The sequence below is a fragment of the Mauremys reevesii genome, linkage group 18 (genome assembly GCF_016161935.1).
Source record: "Mauremys reevesii isolate NIE-2019 linkage group 18, ASM1616193v1, whole genome shotgun sequence".
Taxonomy (NCBI): domain Eukaryota; kingdom Metazoa; phylum Chordata; order Testudines; family Geoemydidae; genus Mauremys; species Mauremys reevesii.
The window spans coordinates 18,102,409-18,124,033 of record NC_052640.1 but is presented as its reverse complement, the minus strand read 5'-3'; the positions used below and the strand labels follow the sequence as shown (position 1 = coordinate 18,124,033).

The 21,625-nt window shown below is 39.6% G+C and overlaps 1 protein-coding gene across 2 annotated transcripts in view; it reads left to right on the top strand.

Moving 5' to 3' along the window:
* PI4KA (phosphatidylinositol 4-kinase alpha) overlaps window positions 1-21,625 on the top strand; it is a 93,928-nt gene that overhangs the window by 8,580 nt on the left and 63,723 nt on the right. The window contains exons 4-16 of one of the 2 annotated variants that reach the window (XM_039505481.1): window positions 2,786-2,874; window positions 3,416-3,488; window positions 3,889-4,148; window positions 4,918-4,984; window positions 7,175-7,323; window positions 8,037-8,102; window positions 9,959-10,055; window positions 10,458-10,649; window positions 11,910-12,010; window positions 13,156-13,285; window positions 16,649-16,778; window positions 20,378-20,473; window positions 21,270-21,453. In XM_039505481.1, coding sequence (XP_039361415.1) covers window positions 2,786-2,874; window positions 3,416-3,488; window positions 3,889-4,148; window positions 4,918-4,984; window positions 7,175-7,323; window positions 8,037-8,102; window positions 9,959-10,055; window positions 10,458-10,649; window positions 11,910-12,010; window positions 13,156-13,285; window positions 16,649-16,778; window positions 20,378-20,473; window positions 21,270-21,453 — 1,634 coding nt within the window. Of the gene's footprint in view, window positions 1-2,785; window positions 2,875-3,415; window positions 3,489-3,888; window positions 4,149-4,917; window positions 4,985-7,174; window positions 7,324-8,036; window positions 8,103-9,958; window positions 10,056-10,457; window positions 10,650-11,909; window positions 12,011-13,155; window positions 13,286-16,645; window positions 16,779-20,377; window positions 20,474-21,269; window positions 21,454-21,625 lie in introns of both variants that reach the window. The other variant, XM_039505480.1, reaches the window with a different exon arrangement.

Below are 21,625 nucleotides of genomic sequence, written 5' to 3'. Positions count from 1 at the left end.
ATTGAACAAAACCGACCCTTGGGGCACTTCGCTTGATACCGGCTGCCAACTAGACATGGAGCCATTGATCACTGCCTGTTGAGCCTGACAATCTAGCCAGCTTTCTATCCACCTTATAGTCCCTTCATCCAGCCCATACTTCTTTAACTTGCTGGCAAGAATACTGTGGGAGATCATATCAAAAGCTTTGCTAAAGTCAAGGAATAACACGTCCACTGCTTTCCTTTCATCTGCAGAGCCACATATATCATCATAGAAGGCAGTTAGTCAGTGTGGACGTCCGGTGTCGGGGCTTGGCCCTCTCAGGCGCAGCTGGGACCCAGGGCGCCTCACTACAAACAGCCAGTAGGTCAGGGTCCAGACCCTTCAGCAGGGCATTGAGCGAACAAACAGTCTATAAGCCCCGGCCCTGGGTCAGGGTGGGGCAATCAGCAGTTAAAGCTCAGACCGTTCAGCAGGGGCTGAGCAGACACAGTAGTTCAGGGGCTCAGACCCTCAGGCAGGGGCTGAGCAAACAAACAGTATAGTACATAAGCCCAGGCCCTTGAGCAGGGCGGGGCAGCAAGCAGTTGACTAAGGTAAGTCCAGGCTCCTACGCCTGAGCGTTGATGTGAGGGGGAGACTGCCACCCAGGAATGGGGTAGCAGGGGGGACGCAGGCCCACCCACTCCACTGCGTTCCAGCCCGGGGCCCTAACAGCAGCAGTCAGTCAGCTGCTGGGTCAGTGGGGATCCTGGCCGCAACACACTGACATTGGCTCAGGGTCTGCTGCAGCCGGACTAGGGTCGGGTACCCCCGGGCCACTTCCACTCTCCCCCTCCATTGGTACCTGTACATCCCCAGCGTCTTCCGCAGTGTCCCACACCATGGGCTCCTCAGGGTACTGAGTGCTGGGTAAGCCGGGCTGCTCCTCAGGATACTGGGCGAGGGGAAGCTCAGGCAGCTCCTCCGGGCGGCGAGCCCGGGGCAGGCCCGGCCAGTCCTCCTCCGGGCGGCGAGCCCGGGGCAGGCCCGGCCAGTCCTCCTCCGGGCGGCGAGCTAGAGCACTAGCGTCTGTCCTCTCCAGCGGCCAGCGGTCAACGGAGCGCTGGGGCTGGGCCTTTATACTTCCTGTCCCGCCCCTTGACTTCCGGGGGGCGGGAACAGGCAGCGGTGGCTCTGCCCACTGTGGCGTCCATTCTGGCTTGGCCTTCTCAGGCGCAGCTGGGACCCAGGCAGCTTCACTACAGTCAGGCATGACTTGCCCTGGTTGAATCCATGCTGACTGTTCCTGATCACTTTCCTCTCCTCAAAAGTGCTTCAGAATTTGATTCCTTGATTTTTTCAAGGGACTGAAGTGAGGCTGACTGGCCTGTAGTTCTCTGGATCCTCCTTCTTCCCTTTTTTAAAGATGGGCTCTACATTAGCCTTTTTCCGGTCATCCGGGACCTCCCCTGATCGCCATGAATTTTCAGAGATAATGGCCAGTGGCTCTGCAGACACATCCGCCAACTCCTTTACTACCCTTGGATGCAGTGCATCCGGCCCCATGGACTTGTGCTCATCCAGCTTTTCTAAATAGTCCTGAACCACTTCTTTCTCCACAGAGGGCTGGTCACCTCCTCCTCATGCTGTGCTGCCCAGTGCAGCAGTCTGGGAGCTGACCTTGTTCGTGGAGACAGAGGCCAAAAAAGCATTGAGTACATTAGCTTTTTCCACATCCTCTGTCACTAGGTTGCCTCCCCCATTCAGTAAGGCGCCCACACTTTCCCTGACCACCACCTTGTTGCTAACATACCTGTAGAAACCCTTCTTGTTACTCTTAACAGCCAATTGTGATTTGGCCTTCCTGATTTCATTCCTGCATGCCTGAACAATATTTTTATACTCCTCCCTGGTCATTTGTCCAAGCTTCCACTTCTTATAAGCTGCTTTTTTGTGTTTAAGATCAGCAAGGATTTCACTTTTAAGCCAAGGTGGTCGCCTGCCATATTTACTATTCTTTCTACACATCGGAATGGTTTGTTCCTGCAACCTCAATAAGGATTCTTTAAAATACAGCCAGCTCTCCTGGACAATGATGCTGTTGTCTTGTCTGCACTCCAGTCCATTATTGTCACCAGTGGATAACCTGTCAGGGTATAATGTGGAAGTTAAGTTGTTACTCATCAGCATATCCGGCCTTGCAGCCTATGTCAGTCCTGTCCTAGGGCTTGATCCTGCAGCCCTTATGATTATTAAACAATAGGGTTTCTCCAGCATGTTGGGAAGACACTGGCTTTTCTGAAACAGTTATGCTAGCTTTATAGGTTGTTGCAATAGTGACTATTCCATATTAGCAAATCTTTCTGCTTTTGTTGCGCTTACTCCTTTTTCTTTATTGCATCTCTCATTAGTTCTCAGACTTGGAATCAGTATGCCTTTCATTCTCGCTTTCTTTCAACACTGGAATTTGTTCATTGTCTGAATGTTAATGCCAAATGATTACTTTATTTTCAGTCTTTGTCTTCTGCCATGGCTTATATATGAAACAAGGAATATTTATTATTCTCTCTAAAGCAACATATTTCTCTTGTTTTTCACTAATTACTGGCTAAAGGGTATGATTTAAATCTTCACGTGTATGTCAGTTACTCATCCACTGACTTGCTTGATTTAGCTGTGCTATGGGGCATTGCTGAAAGGATGCCTTATGACTTCTTGTGGAAAATAATAAAATATTACTTCTTATTTTCAAATGGCTGACCCAAGTACTATTGTAATGTTGTCTCTCCTCTCTCCACCCTTTCCCTCCCCGCTTCTGTAGGCATGCTTCCAGTTGCAGAAAACTTCAGCTTCTGCTTGGTGACTTTGTTGTCAGATGTTGCCTATAGGGATGCCACTCTTAGAGAACAGGTAGAGTTCACTGACATTTTTCAATGTGCACTCTTAGATGTCTGTTGCTTAAATAACTATCTCAAAAAGGTGCAAAAAGGGTTTAAAATAAAGAATACCATGGCTGCTTTTCTTCACAAAGGACGCGATCACATAAACACTGCAGTTGAATAACTTTACTTCTGTGAATAGTCCTGTGGTGCTCAAAAGTTACTCACACATGTCTTTTGAGGTTTGAGCCCAAAAACATTGCCCATAACAAAGCCAAGTGACTTAGAATTAATGTGTTTATACGGAGTTGGAGATACTGCTTTCTCAAAATGCTAATGCTTACGAGTTTATTTAGGATATTACTTTAGCTAAGGAAGCTTCTTTAGTTAAATGAGTTAGAGAGAAACATATCTTTGTTTCATACAATATCAAAAACCCATTAAATTTAAAATATGTGATGTTCAAAATTATGTTTGCAAGTTTCATTTGACTTAATATCATGATCTGGCATGTGCTAGCTTTAAAGTGTTCACTGAAGAATTTTTTTGTATGTCTTCCTTGGTTGTTGTAGGTTTTAGAGGCAATTCTGCAAGTGATGCAGTTCCTGCTGGGAATGTGCCAGTCCCCACAAAACCAGGAGAAAGGTATTGGAACAGTTCTTTAAATTGATGTTGCATCTTTATTTTAGCATCATCTGAACTTCACTTGCTCTCTAACCTTCACCACCATTCTTTTTAAAAGGTGTATTGTATAACTAGCATTCATCATTTGGCCTGTAATTGATGACAGAATGTCAAATTGGTGAGAGCATTCTGTTTTTTGTTTGTATGCTGATTGGTAAATTTTGAGCTAAGCTGAAAATACATATTTACTTATATGATATAAATTTGCTGTTCTTCCTCTAATAATGCAAGTCTGGCTTTGTGATGTATATTGTGCTGCAATGCTTTTAGTGAGCTTGTAGCAAAGCTGGCAAGAGGAAGTCATAAGCTGCTAGTAGTATACTGTAGTAAGAAAGATACATGACCTAATTTTGTTTTCCAGAATACTTGTGCAAATATGCAGTCCCGTGCCTGATTGGAATTTCACGAGCATTTGGTCGCTACAGCAATTCAGAAGAGTCTCTCCTCTCAAAGCTTTTCCCTAAAGCTCCTCCACATTCCCTGAGAGTCCCAGAAGAACTTGAAGGAATTCGCAGACGTTCTTTTAATGATTTTAGATCAATTCTTCCCAGCTCTCTGCTCACTGTCTGTCAAGAAGGATCCTTAAAGAGAAAGACCAGCAGTGTGTCCAGCATCTCACAGGTTTGTGTGGCCACCTTTACAATGAAGACAGCGCTTAAGCCCTTTTCTGTTCTTTGGTGGAATTAAGAGATGCTCAAAATCATGTCCACTGACAGTCATTCAGTGCTGTAATTGAACAGATTCAAAGCTTTCTCTCTCTTTCAGTTGTTCGGCTCTCCCTGAACCACAGAATAATTGATGACAGTTAAGCTAGCTACCTCCATATTGATAGTTTTTACTTAAAAGATTTCAAAGAACTTGCAGTCATTAAGCCTCACACTATCCCTGTGTAGCAGGTATAATGCATACCAGTTTAACAGATGGGAAAGTTAGACAGAAGTTAACAGCTTGAGTTTTTAGAGGTGATGAACACTGACAATGCCCTTTGGCTTCAGTAGGAGTTGTAAGTGTGCACCCCCTTTGGAATGTCAGACTTCAGATGACCTGCCCAGAATCACAGAATGAGGTATTAGCAGAGTTGGGCATATACCCCAGGAATCCTGATAACTACTGCATTCCGTTAACCAGGACACTCACTCCCTTCTTCATCAGTGCCCCTTTGTGTTTGAAGTTGTGGCCTGACTCAAGCCCGATCCTGAGAGTTACTAAACACTCAAAACTCCCATTGACTTCAGTAAGAGTTGGGGGCTCATCAGCATCTTTCTGGCTATATTAATGATAATATGCATTTTTTTAAAAGAGAAAATATATTTGAGTCCATATCATCTTAGATTTCTCAAGGCTTCACTGGCCTTTAATGATAAAATGCAACTATTGTCTTGTGTTTCAGGTCAGTCCTGAACGTGGAATTCCCCCTCCCAGCTCCCCTGGAGGATCTGCCATTCATTACTTTGAAGGTAAAGCTTCAGCTTCCAGTCTTTACTATTTTGCCGAAAAGCAGTGTGTTTTTTGTCACGCTTTACCAATAGGAAAGCTAGGGAACCCAAACCTCTGAGCATTCTCTTTGCCTCTTTGCCTTCAGGATTGCTGGTAGTAATTCTTTGGCACATATGTGGTAGAGTTCTGATACATTTTGCATTAACAAGTTATTGGATAATCTTTATTTCCAGCAATAGTGGTTTCCAACAACAATTTTTTTTTGTCTAGCTTCCAAGAGAGACATTTTCTGACTGCTAAGCAGTCTATGCCTAGTCCTAGAGAGCTTAATCACACTGGGGTAAAACATACTTTAGAAGATTAGGCAGAATAACTTTATATAACAAATGTTTTATATTGTACTTCACTGTACAGCTAAAATGGCAGACTGAGGATTGGAATCTTGAATCCTGCTTGATGGCAAGTTGTCTAAGCCCAAAGTAATGCACCTTACTTGAAATAAATTTGGTATGTGTAGGTTATAGGAAGTCTTACTTTGACATGCCAAAATTGTGAACTGTCATGGAAAAGTCAAATTTAAAACTCACAAAAGGGAGATGTTGAAAGGCTATACTGACTCATTGACTCATGTATGTACTCATTGCTATGGATACTGAAATCAAGTGGTAAAATTCCAGCTGTGAATGAGATGAGCCTGTCACCTTTCAGTGGGCCACTTGCAGAGCTGAAAAAATAAATTGATACCCTTGATGAAGTGGGAGGAGAGTGAGCTCTGTACTCATTGGGTCTTTCATTGTCTTTTGGCTTTGTTTAGCCCTTTTGGGGACCTTACTGCTTGGGTTGTTCCCAGCCTTTGACTGAATGGTGTTCTCCCTCTCCTGGGCAACTCGGGCTTAAGTTTGTCTTCTCCCTTTTATTTCCTGTCTGTCCTTCCTATTAATTATTTCTGGAGGACTCTCCCTTCAGGATCAGTAGTTTGAACAGGAGTTTCAGAGGAAGGCTGGTCTAATTACCTGGTCACGGGGCAGTTCATTTAATTCCTTCCTGTCTTAGGTCAGGCTGTACAACCCGTCATACCCACCTACACCTCTTCAGCTCAGGTATTCACGTTTGGATTAAAAAAAAAAAGGAAAGGGGGAGTATGAGAATTCTTCTCGTATGCTGTTCATGAAAAATGTAGATGAATGGGGCACACTGTGGTTTGGGCTATATGTATGTGGAATTTCTTAGGGGCTCCCTTTCTGAACCATAGGAACTATAATACTGGAACAGACCAATAGTCCCTCTACTTAGGTATTCTGCTTTCAGCACTAGTATTCTGTCAAATGCTTCAAAGGCAGATAAACCTTGCATTATCCCCCGTAATGCATCTGGACAATTACACACTTGCTTATGTTTTTCCTGACCCGAGTTTGTAATAGTCTTACTTTCTGATGCAAGAGAATTGATGGCCTTTGTTTTTATTCTATCCAAGACACAGAAGTTGGACAAAAAATACTTTTTAGTTCATCAGTAAATCATACATTTTGAAAGTCTGTTAATCACAAGAAAAGCACTCTAATAACTCACACAGCTGAGGAGTTACAAAAAGCAAGATTGTGATGCCAGAAAGGGAATGGAGTGCCAAAAGTTCATACGTGGCTTCTTGATGACCAGTGTACTCTAGTATTAAAACTATATATTGATTTCTCTTGTACCTTCAAATTGTAACAGTATCTTGGTTTCTATTTAAGATGGCAGGTATAGTATGACTTTAAACTTAGGTAGTTTTGCAAGATTTTCTCATTAATTTGTTAGCCAGTATTTCTACATTTCCATCTAAAATCATGTGCACAGAGGGTTTTTTGAAGTAAACATACTGCAGAAGTTGAGCAAAAGTCCTACCAAATGCTATTTACAAAATGGATGCAAATATTTTTAACAGAATTTCTTCTCTAACCTTGTATGTATCAAATGTCTGAATCTGTTGTTCTAGTTTACATTAGATTATAGATGGATATCAATTATTATAGTTGTTATAGATTGATTCATCTTCAGTGGGAACTGGAGTAAGCCCTCCGTGGTTTATCAGGGATAGACCATTACCGTATTGAAAGTTAAGATCAAAATATCTTTTTTTCCATAGTTTGCCCCAGAGTCTTCCTTCACATTTAACAAAGAACACAATAAACATTTTGAATAACCTAATGTTATTGTGTTCTTGTCTGCAGGGTCCTACTTACCTGATGGGCGTGCATTGGACCCTGATTATTACTTCTCTACAATCAGCTCTAGCTTCTCAGTTTCTCCTCTCTTTAATGGTATTAGTAACAAGGAATTTGATATTCCACTGGAAATGCTCCGCCAGCTGCTGCTCATGGTACAGTATGAGCTGATTTAAAGATCACATTAAGGTCTGGGTTCTATGTGCTCATTTTAGACACAGCAGTTGAGGGTATTTTGTGTAAGCTGCAGAGTGAGCCGCTTTCGGGTGTATAAAAGGAGGTGCCTTGTGTAATTAGGCAATGTAAGGGGTGTATGTGTGTGTGTGTATATATATATATATATATATATATATATATATATATATATATAAAATACAGGTTGTGTCCATGCTGTGTTTACCTTAGCATATAAATAGAAGGATATTTTTTCTATGCTTTTATTAACATTAGGGCTTAATGATTAAATTACTAACATTTCATAAGCAATATTAAAGTAATAAAGTTAGTATTGAAATGTTTGCATTGGCAAAGCCATCTTGTTTGCACCTCACAGGCAAATTAATCTGATGTAACTTGAGAACAGTGCCATTTTCTAGTGGAGATGGTTTATTGGGACTGCATCTGATGGCAGAACCTGGTGGCTCTTCTGGGCACATCCTGTGTAATTGCTCAGGGCCTTTGTGCACCATGATAATACAGAGGATGATAATAGAAATTACTATATAACTTTTTGCTGCTTTAATTTAGTCTGATGTTTAATATTCAAATGATCGAATGCTTTCTTTGGCCAGCCTAAATTGTGACTGGCATTATCTTGGTAGAGAGTTTGTTTTACAATGATAACACCAAACTTCTATTTTCTGTGTAGGTGAAACAGATTGTTGGGGATTCTGTTCTCAAAAACTTAGATGCAGTTGTAGATGAAGTTGCAGAGGTATGTCTTAATTGAATTTACCATTTGAAATGTTTAAAAAGAATCCCACATGGTTTTTAAAGTCCTAACTATTGTGAAATCAAAGGTAAGAGATGACTAAAAATAAAATGAATAAAAATAAGGGACATGATAAGGGACACTCAACTAATTATTTGGTTTATGCTTTTGATTCATAAGAATTTAGTTTTTTCAAAGCCTAAGACCAGTAGAAATATTTCCATTAACTTATGAGAAATCTGTGGAAATATTTGTTTTTAAACACACATTCCCCTGCAGCCTTGGCATCCTAAGCACTTCAGCATGGAGAATTTGAAACTAGTTATTAAAATTCTTTGGAAAGAGATTTTATGCATATGTGGTGGACTTGTCCAGTCATTAGAGAGTATTGAGATGCATTTTGTAACCACATATCACAAATTGTTGGATATATATTACCAAATGATCCCTTGGTAATCCTCCTGGGGCTTCCCAGTGGAAGTGTCACACAAAAGAAAACGAATTATTAATCTCTCATCTGCTAGTAGCTGCTAGGCTACTCGTAGCTTCTCATTGGAAAAAGAAAAGTAGTCCACCTGTAGAAGAATGGTTAACAAATATGGGAGATGATAGTAATGGAATAATTAATGCAACAATTATGTACCAAGCAAAACAGACTAAGATACTTAGATATTTGGATATCATTTATTCAGTACCCAGACAAAGTATATTCATCTGAAAAAAAATAAAAAAAAAATTCCAGCACACCTGTCCATTTTTTTTTGTTTTATTATTAACATTTGGCGGTTGTCAGATATACATAATCAGATATTTCACTCAAATTTAATAAAATCACTAGAAATTATATGTCATAGTTGTTGTAATCATGCTCATCCTATAATATGGTAATACCCTGTTAAATAGAGAGAGCTGATGATTATAATACTTTATAACGTCTCTTTTAAAAAAAAAAACCTCACCACTGTAATTATTGCTTTGTTTCTGCTTTGTTTACATGGAAAGGATGTGTAAGCCTGTTAATACTTCCTAAATAGAGTAAATCAAAAGATTTTTTTTTTAAAGGTATAACTTAGGTAAAGGCCTTTAATTTAATTCCCATGTATTTCATTCTCAGTTCCCAAACAAAACAAAAATGTGTTGCCCTTCATTTGCTCTTCACTGTTTTCGGCTTGGAAGTTTTTGATTGTTGTATTTTTCAAGATGTCCTCCTTCAAGTTTAGCTGCTTCTGACCCAGTGAATGACTACTTTCAATGAACATATTTTGCATGGAATATAAGTCTTTATGGAGCTAGATGATTGCCCACACTGTTTACAATTGCACAACATCCTCTATCAACATCACCTCTAGTGGTCTCAGAAATTTTAGACATAGAGCTGTTCTGAGCTGAGTGTATGTTCAGAGCTATAGCAAACTCATATATTTTCATCTATGGGAAAGAACTATGCTCTTGTCTACAGCCTTTCTTGCTAGTGCAAAACGTAGGTTTTGATGGAAACAACTGTAGTCTCTGTTCCTGCTTTTCCAATTAAAAATGATTTTGGATTCTCTCATTAGACGGAGAATTTTGTTACAGTATGTGGTGTTTAAATAGATGGGATAGCTAAGTACTATTTAATGCATTGAACAGGTATAGTTGGCATCCTGATTCACTGTGAAGCCAAAAAAACCAAAACCCTTTCCGTGTGGTGTGTGATTGTAATGTAAACAGTACCAGTTATCACAGTTACATCTCTAATCTAGAAAATGACAGTTACCTGATCCGAATAAGGGGTTTTATTTGTTCTTGAGTTTACTATTTCACAGGAAAACATTGTTTCGTTTCCTTTTGAAACTTACAGCTGTTTTTTACCTTTACAGATAAGTCCTAATGCAGATCTCTATTATAAAACATTCAGTGACCCTCTTTACCTTGCCCAGTTTAAAATGTTAAGAGACACGTTATACTACATGAAAGGTACGGTACTTAGATTAATATAACTTTCTACTAAGTAATATGATGGGGGAGAATATAAAGCACTGTGTGCACTGAATGCTGTGTTCCAAATGGCTGGGAAGGGTGCAGTGTTTCATGGGTGCTGAATGTATGCTATACAGTTTGTGAAGCACTTAGATATAAAAGTTGCCCTATAAAATGTAATTATTTAATCTGTTGTAGACATCTGCCAGGGAGCGGGACAATCAGCATGCAACTTGTTAATTTCCCAGTGGTCTTTGCTATGAAATTATTTTACTTCTCATTTGGAAAGAAATCTTTTATGAATAATGTTTTATATTTAATATAAAACTGGATTGATCTCATGTATATGCACAGTTACTTTCTTTCTGCTAGAATATATTTTCCCTCTTATTCCTTCAGATCTTCCGAACTCATTTGTTAAGGAAATCCATGATTTTGTGCTGGAACAGTTCAACAGCAGCCAGTCAGAGCTTCAGAAAATCCTACATGATGTAGATCGGCTACACAATGAACTGAGCCCTCTGAAATTGCGTTGCCAGGCTAGTGCAGCCTGTGTGGATCTCATGGTGTGGGCTGTGAAAGATGAGCAAGGTGAAAAATACATGCTTTTGTCTCGTCAGAATGTTTTTTGTCTTGCAGAAGTGTTTTGTACAACTCATTCTCCATTGTCAATAGTTGGTGAAGGATAATTTCTATCACATGTTGCTTGCCATAAAATACATTTAATGATAATCTTCAGGAATTTTTTTTGCTAGAGGAAAGCCAAAGAAAGTCAGCCTTGCCAGAAAAATGCAAGGGTCATTTTAAAATGCTTGTAACTCATAAGCTGGTTAACTGACTTAAAGGATTTTCTGAGAAATTTCTGAATTCAGAGAATAAGTTCTGTAAGTTTGGGGAGAATGCACTATGTTGTTGCACCATGAAGTGCAAATCTAAATTCATCCTTGCCTACAGAGAGGCTTTGACATCTCCATAATGCAGAATCTGTTAACTGTAGTTGCTATAAATCATTCTGAATATCTCTTTAATATAGACCTGGTTCAGGAAAGCACCTAATCATTTGCTTTTAAAGTAGGAAAGTGTTTTCCTGAATAGGGATGTTTTCCTGACTTAAGATCATACTATGTTTGTGTTAAGTGAGATACTCTGACTTGAGTGAAAAGATCCCCCTAAAAGTGATATTTGCATTAAATCTCATACATACTGCATATATTGCTGTTAAATATAACTTTACAGTATCAGAAATATAGGCATGGACATGCAAGATCTTCTAAAAATCTTGCAAAATTACTGATAGCAATCATGTGGAGAAGGCCCATTAGTTCATCCAGACCACGAATGTCTCAAAAAGATGCTTCTGCTTTTTTGTAGACATCATTGTCGGGAAGCTTGTCCTGATATTTACCTACATTTTCCTCCTTTTTTTAAATTTAAACTTCTACCCACTGATCTATTAAACATTTGTTTAAATATTTTAAATACCTGGAGATGGCTATCAAATAAAAAAAAAAAAAACCAAGCTGTCTGAGACATGTAGCTATCTCAGTTCAGAATATTTGAAAGAACTGTGTATTGCAGATATTAATAAGATTCCCAAACTTTTTACCAAAATGTTACCAACAAAGTTTTAAAGACTCCTAAACCATTCAAGCCAAATCAACCAAATTGAAACACCATGGATAACATTCTGTAAAACTGAAATTATTCAGCATCTCTGCATTCTGGAGTAGGTGGATCCAGCAAATTCCCTACCTGTTCTATGGTCTTCAGTAAGCCCATGATACTAGCTAGGCTAATAAATTCACATACATTCTTCAGATCTATTATTGATTTCCTTCTTTTGGAACAAAGGTGCAGAAAACCTGTGCATCAAGCTGTCGGAGAAGCTGCAGTCCAAGACCTCCAGCAAAGTCATCATTGCTCACTTGCCACTGCTGATCTGCTGCTTGCAGGTCTGTCTTTAAAGGATTGAAAAGGAGTATTTTGATTTCAGCAATCATTTAGTAAAATTGCTTGGGGGTTTACAGACTAATTTAACAGTTTTCTCATCTTCTGGTTATATTACTACTTCCAGTGTCCTCTGCACCTGCATTTTAGGGGCTTGAAACCACAGTGAGGTGGTGCTTCCCAGAATCTACTTAGCTCAGATTTTCTTTGTGGGATGCAGTCAACAGGTTATTGTACCAGCCATTTATTTCTGTCAACCCTGGGTTCATACTTGCTTTACCTGACCAATTTAAAAAAATATAGTGGGATTGGGTGTTTCCTGGGATTAGTCGAGATATGAAACCTTTCACCTCTTGTTCACCAGTTGAAATCCAACACAGGTTAGTAATGGTCAAAACCTGAGACCATCTGATGATGCTTCAGTAGCCTGTGTGAAATTAATTAAATAGGACGCAAACCAGCCTAGACGGTGAGGTGTCCTATTCACAAAGGCCCTGCCACATTTGGAACTAATTAACCTCTTTGTTGGCAGTCTGTGTAGAGGGCAATGTGGAAAAAGTCCTGGAGATTGACCTCCCTTCTCATTGCTATAGTGATCTCTTTTCAGGTCAGGGTTGATTCATATTGGCAGGTTAGTGTGCAAAAACTTGCCCGTGCTGCACATGATCTGTCGATAAATGTACGTGATCCTTTAGGATTATCAATGTGGTATTATCCTGGAGTAGAACATTCATTTTTAAAAGGGAAAAAGGAGTATGGTGTTATCAGCTTCATTGTAGTTGGAAACTTATCCACTTTGCAAAACTAGTTCGCAGTTGTCATTCTGTAATCAGGACGGGAATAGCAAAGGCATGTTACTCCTCAGGGCTCTTTAAAATGTGTTCATTCATTAACTTTGCTTCCAGGGAAGCCTGTTCATTTGATATACTAGATGCTATCTTCTGCGAAACCCCTGGGAAGAAAAGGGCAAGAAATTGCTTACTTGTCATGCTGTCAGAGTGATCCTTTAGATCAGAGGTTTGAAACATTCTTTCACTGGAGTACAAATCCCTCAGCAGTGATTTATTTTTCTTTTAAAGCCATGAGCGCACAGTTTAAATTATACAGCAAGAAAGTTAGAAGTTCTAATGCATCAATTCTTTTCTTCTAGGGTCTAGGTCGTTTGTGTGAGAGGTTCCCTGTTGTGGTTCATTCTGTCACTCCGTCTTTGAGGGACTTCCTCGTTATTCCTTCCCCAGTGCTAGTGAAACTTTACAAGTACCACAGCCAGTATCACACAGGTAAATGAAAGCAATATTAGCTCCGTCTATGGTCCAGTCATGTGGTGTACCACAAACAACACTAATTTGCTCTTAAATTTCCTTTTATTATTACAACTTACTTAAAGTTTTTTTCATTTTCTACCAAGTTATTTATTTGTGGGTTGGGTTTATTTGTTTTGTCTTGGAGGAAGAGAGGGAATGCAAAAAAAAAATCATGCAAAAATACACCCTGATGTCATAGAGCTAGCAATAACCATACTGAAATAACGAAGTCCATTGCATCCTACTCTCTCAACCCTGCAAAGTCAGTTTTGCCTAATACTGTCATAATTTCAGTAACTTCCATTCTCTTAAACAGTTAGTGTCCCCTCTGACCCACAATGGTATCAAGGGGTTAAATTTGTGTGTGTGTGTGTGTGTGTGTGTGTGTGTATGTAACTCCTCACTTAAAGTGTGTGTGTGTGTGTGTATATACACACACACACACTTTAAGTGAGGAGTTACATATATATGTAATTATATATATACACAGTAACTCTTCACTTAAAGTCCTCCTGGTTAAAGTTGTTTCATTGTTACCTTGCTGATCAATTAGGGAACGTGCTCATTTAAAGTTGTGCAATGCTCCCTTCTAATGTTGTTTGGCAGCTGCCGGCTTTGTCCACTGCTTGCAGGAAGAGCAGCTTGTTGCAGCTAGCTGGTGGGGGCTTGGAACCAAGGTGGACCGGCAGCCCCCCCATCAGCCCCCGCTTCCCTAAGTTCCCTGTGCAGCAGCTGCCAGCAGGCTAGCAATTGCAGCTGTCCCTCCCCCCACTGCCATGTGCTGCTCCTGCCTTCTGCCTTGGAGCTGCTCCCCAAGACTCCCATTTGCTGTGTGGGAGGGGAGGGAGGGCACACTAATGTCAGGGTTTCCCCCTCCCCTCTGCTCCTACACCCTGCTTACCCCTTCTTCTCCATATAGAGCAGGGTGGGACAGGGACAGAGAGAGCCTGGGGCAGCAGCTGCTGTCTCAACTTCCTGATCCACTTAAAAAGACAATGCATTTAAGAGTGGGTCAGCTTACTTAAAGGGGCAGTGTGCATTTCTCTCTCTCTCCCACACACAAGGTGTGTGTCTGTTTCTGTCTGCTATGCTATCTACCCTCCCCTTCATTCCTGCTGCCTTGTAGAGGCTACATTAACAACAATGTGTTAACCCTTGAGGGCTCAGCCGAGTGCTAGTTCATCGTTTAGCACAGGGGTTCTCAAACTGGAGGTTGGGACCTCTCAGGGGGTCACCAGGTTATTACATGGTGGGGGGGGGGTCATGAGCTGTCAGCCTCCATCCCAAACCCGGCTTTGCCTCCAGCGTTTATAATGGTGTTAAATATATTAAAAAGTATTTTTAATTTATATGGGGTCGCACTCAGAGGCTTGCTATGTGAAAGGGGTCACCAGTACAAAAGTTTGAGAACCACTGATTTAGCAGCAAGGCATTCCCTGGGAAATATCCCACCCTCTTCCACCCTCTAACTTCACCACCTCAACCAAGCTTCACAATCATCACAGCTGTGAACAGTATTAAACTGTTTGTTTAAAACGTATTGTGTGTATGTGTGTGTATGTATGTGTATATATATATATATATATAAAAAAAATAGTTTGTTTTTTGTCTGGTGAAATAAATTTCCGTGGAACCTAACTCCCCCCATTTACATTAATTCTTATGGGGAAATTGGATTCGCTTAACATCGTTTCACTTAGTCAAATTTTTCAGGAACATAACTACAACATTAAGTGAGAAATTACTGTATATCTATGAACAAATATATCAGCAGAAATGTATGACTTTTGAAACTAGCAAGATTGTAATAGAAGGCACAACAAATGTGTGTTCATGTTGGTCAAATAACGTAGTTTTTCTAATTTTTTTGGTTGGTTGTTCTAAATGGTCTAATTTTTGTGTCATGTCTAAAGATGTTAAGCCTGTTTTTTGAAAATTACTGTGACATCTTGCTTACGAATTTCATCTGTTAGTCCATAGTTTGAAGTGTAACTAAAGAATTGTGTTCATCCATCCATCCATCCTCTATTTCATACCCAGGAAGATTGATGCTCGCCTCCTCCTCCCCCACGCCGCAAATCCCACCACTTCTTATATGCAATATGTGTGCAGCATGAGTTGCCAGCCAGCTGCCTTGGGCTGCTTTCAGTCTTTGTTAGGTGGATGAAACAGACCCATAAGTTGGGGATGGTTTGGGAGGATGAGAACCACAAATCAGACAGTTTAGATGGAAAGCAGAAGTGTATGCTCATTGCTGCATGCTAGTATATTTAAAGACACGCTTTGACCGTATAGACGAGTGAGCCAGTGTTATGACTCATAAGTTCCCTGACCACCAAAAATTTAATCATAAACTTGGTGGGTTTTTTTTTTTTGTTTTTTTTGTTTTTACATATTGGATATTGCTGTGATTACTTTCTGAAAAGCAACTCACTGACGACATGGAGTTCCATTTTTATTTGTTCTTCAGGATTTTCAGACTGAAGTTTTCAATTACAAATTGAATGTTGATTTTTTTTTTTCCTAACTGCCAGTCCTGCAGAATATCCCTGGATCTGAATGTGAATCTGTGCGCCTTCTGCCTCTTACAGTGCCACAACTAGTAAAGAGTCCGCAGCTAAAATTTAGATGGCTATTTTGTTAATGATGCCCAAGGTAGAATAGCTTGCTTTTCCATAGCCTTATTGTCTATGCAATATTCACAGGAGTGAAAACTTGTTTTGTCAAGAAAAATAAGTAACATGGACTTGAAGGCGAACAGGGAGCCGATATGTTGAGTAGGAGACTTCATTTTTACCCGTTAGTTCTTTTAGGTTATAACCACTCTTTAAAACACGCAAAGGGAAATTAATCCCTCCTGTAGCTTTGTTTACTTCAGAGGTGCACCAGGAATGAATCTGGCTCAAGGTATTTCAGAGTGTTAGAGATACTAAGGTAGATGCAAATATTAAAAGTAAGGCAATGTAAAATCAGTTTAATAAATTGTTTACTGATTATTCACATCCAGCAGATTTGATTTGAAAAATCCTAACGTTAAGTTTGAGTATTCTGCTTTGAGACTGCCAATTAAATAATTTTAGCTAATACTAAAGCAATATGCAAAACCATGGAAAGTGAGACGGGTGGAGATTTCTGAAAGTGAATTGAGTAATGAAATAAATATATAGCTCATGTTGGTAGCCATGCGTCACATGGTACCAGAGTTCTTCAGAGCACCTCTCTCTCTCACTTTCTCACTTGTGTCCTAGTCTGTTTTGCATTCACTTGCCAGGTATTATAACTCAAGGAAAGATATAGCAAAAGACACTGTCTCTTATGCTCCATCTCTGTTCTTAGTAGGTGGCAATGACATCAAAATCAGCGTAACAAATGAGCATTCAGAGTCCACTCTAAATGTAATGCCTGGCAAGAAAAGTCAACCATCCATGTATGAACAGCTTCGAGACATTGCCATAGACAACATCTGCAGGTAAGAATTGTGCTTAGAAACACTGAAGGACTAACGTATATCAGTTTGAAGACACAGGCAGTTCTCTCACTGAAGTGGACGAACATTACGATCAATGAAACGGAGAAGCTGTGTAACAGTGTGTTTTAGATGGTCCCTGCTACCTTTTGTACAGCTGGAAAGTATTTGTCTAGCCACTGGGCCATTTTAACTCCACCTAGTGACCTCCAGAGTGCTCAGTAGGCTTCTGTTGCCTCCTGAGGTTGGCACAATAAGCTGTCTTGGAGCAGATGCACTGGTAAACGCTTGTAACCTCAGGCAATGGAAAGTCACCACCTTCCCATTTTTCTAAACCATCACACTAGATCATCTGCCCCTGCAGTCTGGAGTAGCTGCTGACTGGATGGATGGAGAGAAGAAAGCTCCAGCAGGAGCAGGACAGCCTAATCCTATTCTCTTCCTAAAAGATATTTATCCTGAACCCTGTTGGGTGCTTATAAAAGACCTTGTTTACCGTCCTCCCAAGCACCATATGGTGCTTGGGAGGACGGTGAGCTGGGCCAACCTGTGCCCTGGCTGGCTGAACTTGCAGGTCATGATTGGTTTACGTTGTGTTGGTGTTTGAGTGTGTGTGCCTGTGCCTGTGTGTTTCAAAACTAAAAACTTGATCCTGTAACACACAGGAAAAAAAAAGAGCCCGTGTGAGTGCTGTGTGAACCAGGTGAGAGGAGAGAGAGAGGGAGGAGGAGAGGAGGAAATACAGAGGAGGGAGAATGCAAAGGCAACTGCAGCAGGGCTTTCCCCCCCTCTCCCCCCCCCAGAGAGGAAACTGAGAGACTGGTGAGTGATCAAATTCTCTCAAATTATTTGCAAAGGAGGAGGGAGGGGGCTCCTATCCAGAGACCCTCCTTCCCATCAACTCTGCTTTCCTGCTGCTGCAAGACTGTGGGGCATGATAATATTCTAGATCAATCAAATGCCCAGCTCAGCTTTCTAGCCATCCTGCAGGTTTAGGGCACTCAGTCCTGGGCTCTGGGATGGACTAGGCTGGATGGTGGGTTCAGTCTAGTCTTCCAGCCTGTTGCTCTCACTGGGGGTTGTGGTTTTCATCTGGCTCACCAAAAAAAAAAACAAGCCCAGTAAAGAGAGGAGAGAGAGAGAGAGGAGGAGTTTATAAGAGTAAAACCAGAGTTTGACTGGGTTCCCCCAGCCACCACTCACTAGCTGTCTGGAGGTGCCTGCCTTCACACCTTTTCATCATTCACCTCATTCAGTCAAATGGGGCAATTGATACAAAGGAGAGAGGAAATTCTACTTCTAGCTGCTGTGAACTCCAGGTGAGAGAGGGAGGAGGAGGAGGAGAAAAAAAAATCAGGGAGGATGCAAGGTCTGCAACAGGCAGGGCTAAGGCTTTTTTTTTTTTCTCCTCTTTTTTTTTTGACTTTTTTTTTTTCAAGTGAATTTTTGTGAGCAAAGAGCTGCAGAGTGATACATTCTGCTTTCTATATCTATTTGAAAAAAAAATTAACTGCTTAAAAATAAAATGTACAGAGAGAAGAGGAAGTGGTGACTTGAAGTGTGCCATGAAAAAAATCAAGATCTGCATCCAGAGCCTTTTCTGACCCAAAGGGTTTTACAGTGCAGTGCTTTCATCAAGTGTTGTACAAAGCTTTACAGTCACTTGAACCAGGTTTTGAACAGTTACAAAAGCAAAAAAGTTTATTTTTTTTTTTGCAAAAAAAAATCTCTGGAACTTGCATTGACAGATGTGAAATTAGTGCAGGAAAAACGACAGTTTTTCACTGTAAAAAAATCAGTTGACATAAATGGCTACATGCTTTGTGAAGAACTGGCAGCAAAGCCAATTAAAAATCCTTCAATTTCTTGCATATAATAACCGATCACAGGATTTCCCAAATTTAACAAAAGCGAGGAAGATAAAGTTTAAAAAAAATAGGTGGTGTACAATAAATATATTATATATATATATAATGTGATGTAATGTATATATATATTTTTTTATTATATATATAGTCGTGGAAAAAAAAATATAACATGGAAAAGAAATGAGGGTGAACCTGTCAAGGATATTTAAAATGCCATGGAAGAAAAAAGTACAAATGCAGAACAAAAGTGAAATCAGTTATTTCAATCAAGCTTTCCTACTTGCCTCCATCTGGACGAAAAAGGTAATTCCAGCTCTGTAGATACAAACACTGGAGGGCAGGGAATCAGCTGCAAGCTACAGGAGTGTCAGAGAAGTGTTCATTGTCACTTGTATTTTAAACATGATTTAAATTGGCAAGTAGGAAAGCTTGATTGAAATAACTGATTTCACTTTTGTTCTGCATTTGTACTTTTTTCTTTTCCTTTTCAAAAGAAATTGATTCTCATTGGTAGGTAACCATTGCAGATCAACATGTTTTAAATAAATATAATATTACATTTACGCTTACTTTGGCACACAATGTCTATACAAATTTATTTAAGCAATTATGTATCTTAACATACATTTTATTCCGCTTCTTAGTGTTTACATTTTTATTTTGTTAGAAAATGATTGACACTTTATTTACTAGAAAATGATTAGTTTTTACTCATGATTTGTATTAAGTTGTGTTTGGATGGAAATTGCACAAAATGAACAAAAACACCATTTTAAAGTTGTGTTTTATTAGTTGAATAAAACTACCTCAGATATGCTGGATACATAGGAAAAAGATTAGTTTATCAAAACATGTTTTACATGTAAAACTAATTGACAAAGGAAGTGTTATCTGTAGTTAGTGAATTGAGCTAATTGTTTCTGGTCACCATGTCCTTCAAGATTTTAATATTAGTAGATCTCACCCTCTTCACCTTGGGTTTTTTTTAGTTTTTTTTGTTTGTTTGTTTTTTGTTTTATAGCTTGGAACAGGAAAACAAGCTTTCTTGCTTTTTTCAGTTTCCAGTTGGTTTCTTAACTTTGAATGAACTAGTCATTGAACTGAACTAGCTGAATAAACTGAAAATATTTTCTTTGTACTTACCAGAGGCTACTGCTGTCAAAAACTGCTTTAGCATTTCAGCCAACTGTGGTTCCAGGTGCTTAGCCACCAGTTCAGCCGTTTGATTTTCTTTAAAATTTTGGCATCAAACGTACTGGTTAAATTTTATTTTTTATTTAAATGATTTTAATAAATTATATTAAATTTAGGCTTTAATGTAGCTTGTCATCATTTCAATTTTAATTTTAAATAGATTTATTTTTAAAATAAAAATGTATTTAATTTAAATAAAAAATCAATTTTAATTTTAAAAAAAATCTGTTTGTTCACCCTGCTTGTATTTCATATGTAAATAAGCATGAACATGTAAAGAATCCTGAACTCGTGAAATAATTGAACAGCATCTTCTGAACGTCAGAGTCTCATGAATGTTTTAAGGGATGCCAAATATGTGGTAATGTGAATATATTATTTCATAAGAATAATTTTCTGACTGAACACCATTCAGATTGTATCAGTTTTATGTGTAGTGGTTTTGGTATTGGATCCTTACTCTCACCTAAAGTGAGCTGTGAAAATATAACTCTTGCTGTTTGGCTGTCCTGACAAGTTTTTGTGTTTAATGTTCTGTAGGTGCTTGAAAGCTGGCCTGACTATAGACCCAGTGATTGTTGAGGCTTTCCTAGCCAGTTTGTCTAACCGTCTGTACATCTCACAGGAGAGTGACAAGTAAGTTGTTAGGCATAATGCCAATCTTTTTCTGTCTTCAGTCCGTTTAACTTAAGACCCATTCCTGTTAAGACATCCAAGCACGAGGAGCTTTTCTCCTGTGTGAAATGCCACGGACATCAGTAAGATTACATGTGGGAATATGGATCAGCTGGTGTAGATTTCTTTGTGGGATTGGGCCTTTATTTTAATAGTGATGGGCCTACGTACTTGACTGGATAAAAATACTGTTTTCATGTCTACAGTGAGTATTAGTCTATTTGAAGTACTAAGTGAAATGAGGTTGTTGCTGCTAAGTCTTCAGTGGGCCGTACAAGCCAGTCGCTTAATGTTTGGCACAATTGATTACTGCTTGTGGAGTCTGAATTGCCCCTCTCCTACTGAGAGGTTCGTCTGCCAAGTCAGAGCTAAAATAGGTGACAAGGCATCTCCAAGAGAAACTCCAGCTACATTTACCCCACTGTACCATGACTGTTCTTTTAAAAAAAAAAATGGAGTTGTTCCAGACAAGCCTTTTATCTTTTTCTACTGATTCTACTATAGTGAATGGTTAACAGATCAGTGTTGGTACTGTAAAAGCAATTGTTTTGTTTCCTGTACTAAGTATGCTTTTGATTAGAATAGAAGGGAAAAACAGAATTAAAGGGTTAAAATGAAATTAAGTGATATTACAGTTTACTGGGTGCATCAGTGTACATTGTTTCTCAGGCAGATTGTAGTTCAGCTTGTAGAGCTAGATGTGTAATTGTTTCTGGATGTTTATATGAATGTGGCTTGTTTGGTTGGTTTTTGTTAGGGAAGCCCATTTGATTCCTGACCACACAATTCGAGCTCTGGGGCACATTGCAGTGGCACTTAGGGACACTCCCAAAGTGATGGAACCGATCCTGCAGATCCTGCAGCAGAAGTTCTGCCAACCACCATCTCCACTTGACGTACTCATCATTGACCAGCTGGGCTGCTTAGTTATCACTGGAAACGTAAGGAGAGAAGAGCTGTCCAAGAGAACAAACCAGACCCCTAAATTACAGTTGTCTATTTATTTCCTTCAGTTAAAGTAATGCTGTCAACTTTGTTTAAGCCCGAAAAGTGTTTCCTTAAATGCAGCATTTATCCTGTCTTCATAACATACACACATTTATACAATCGTTT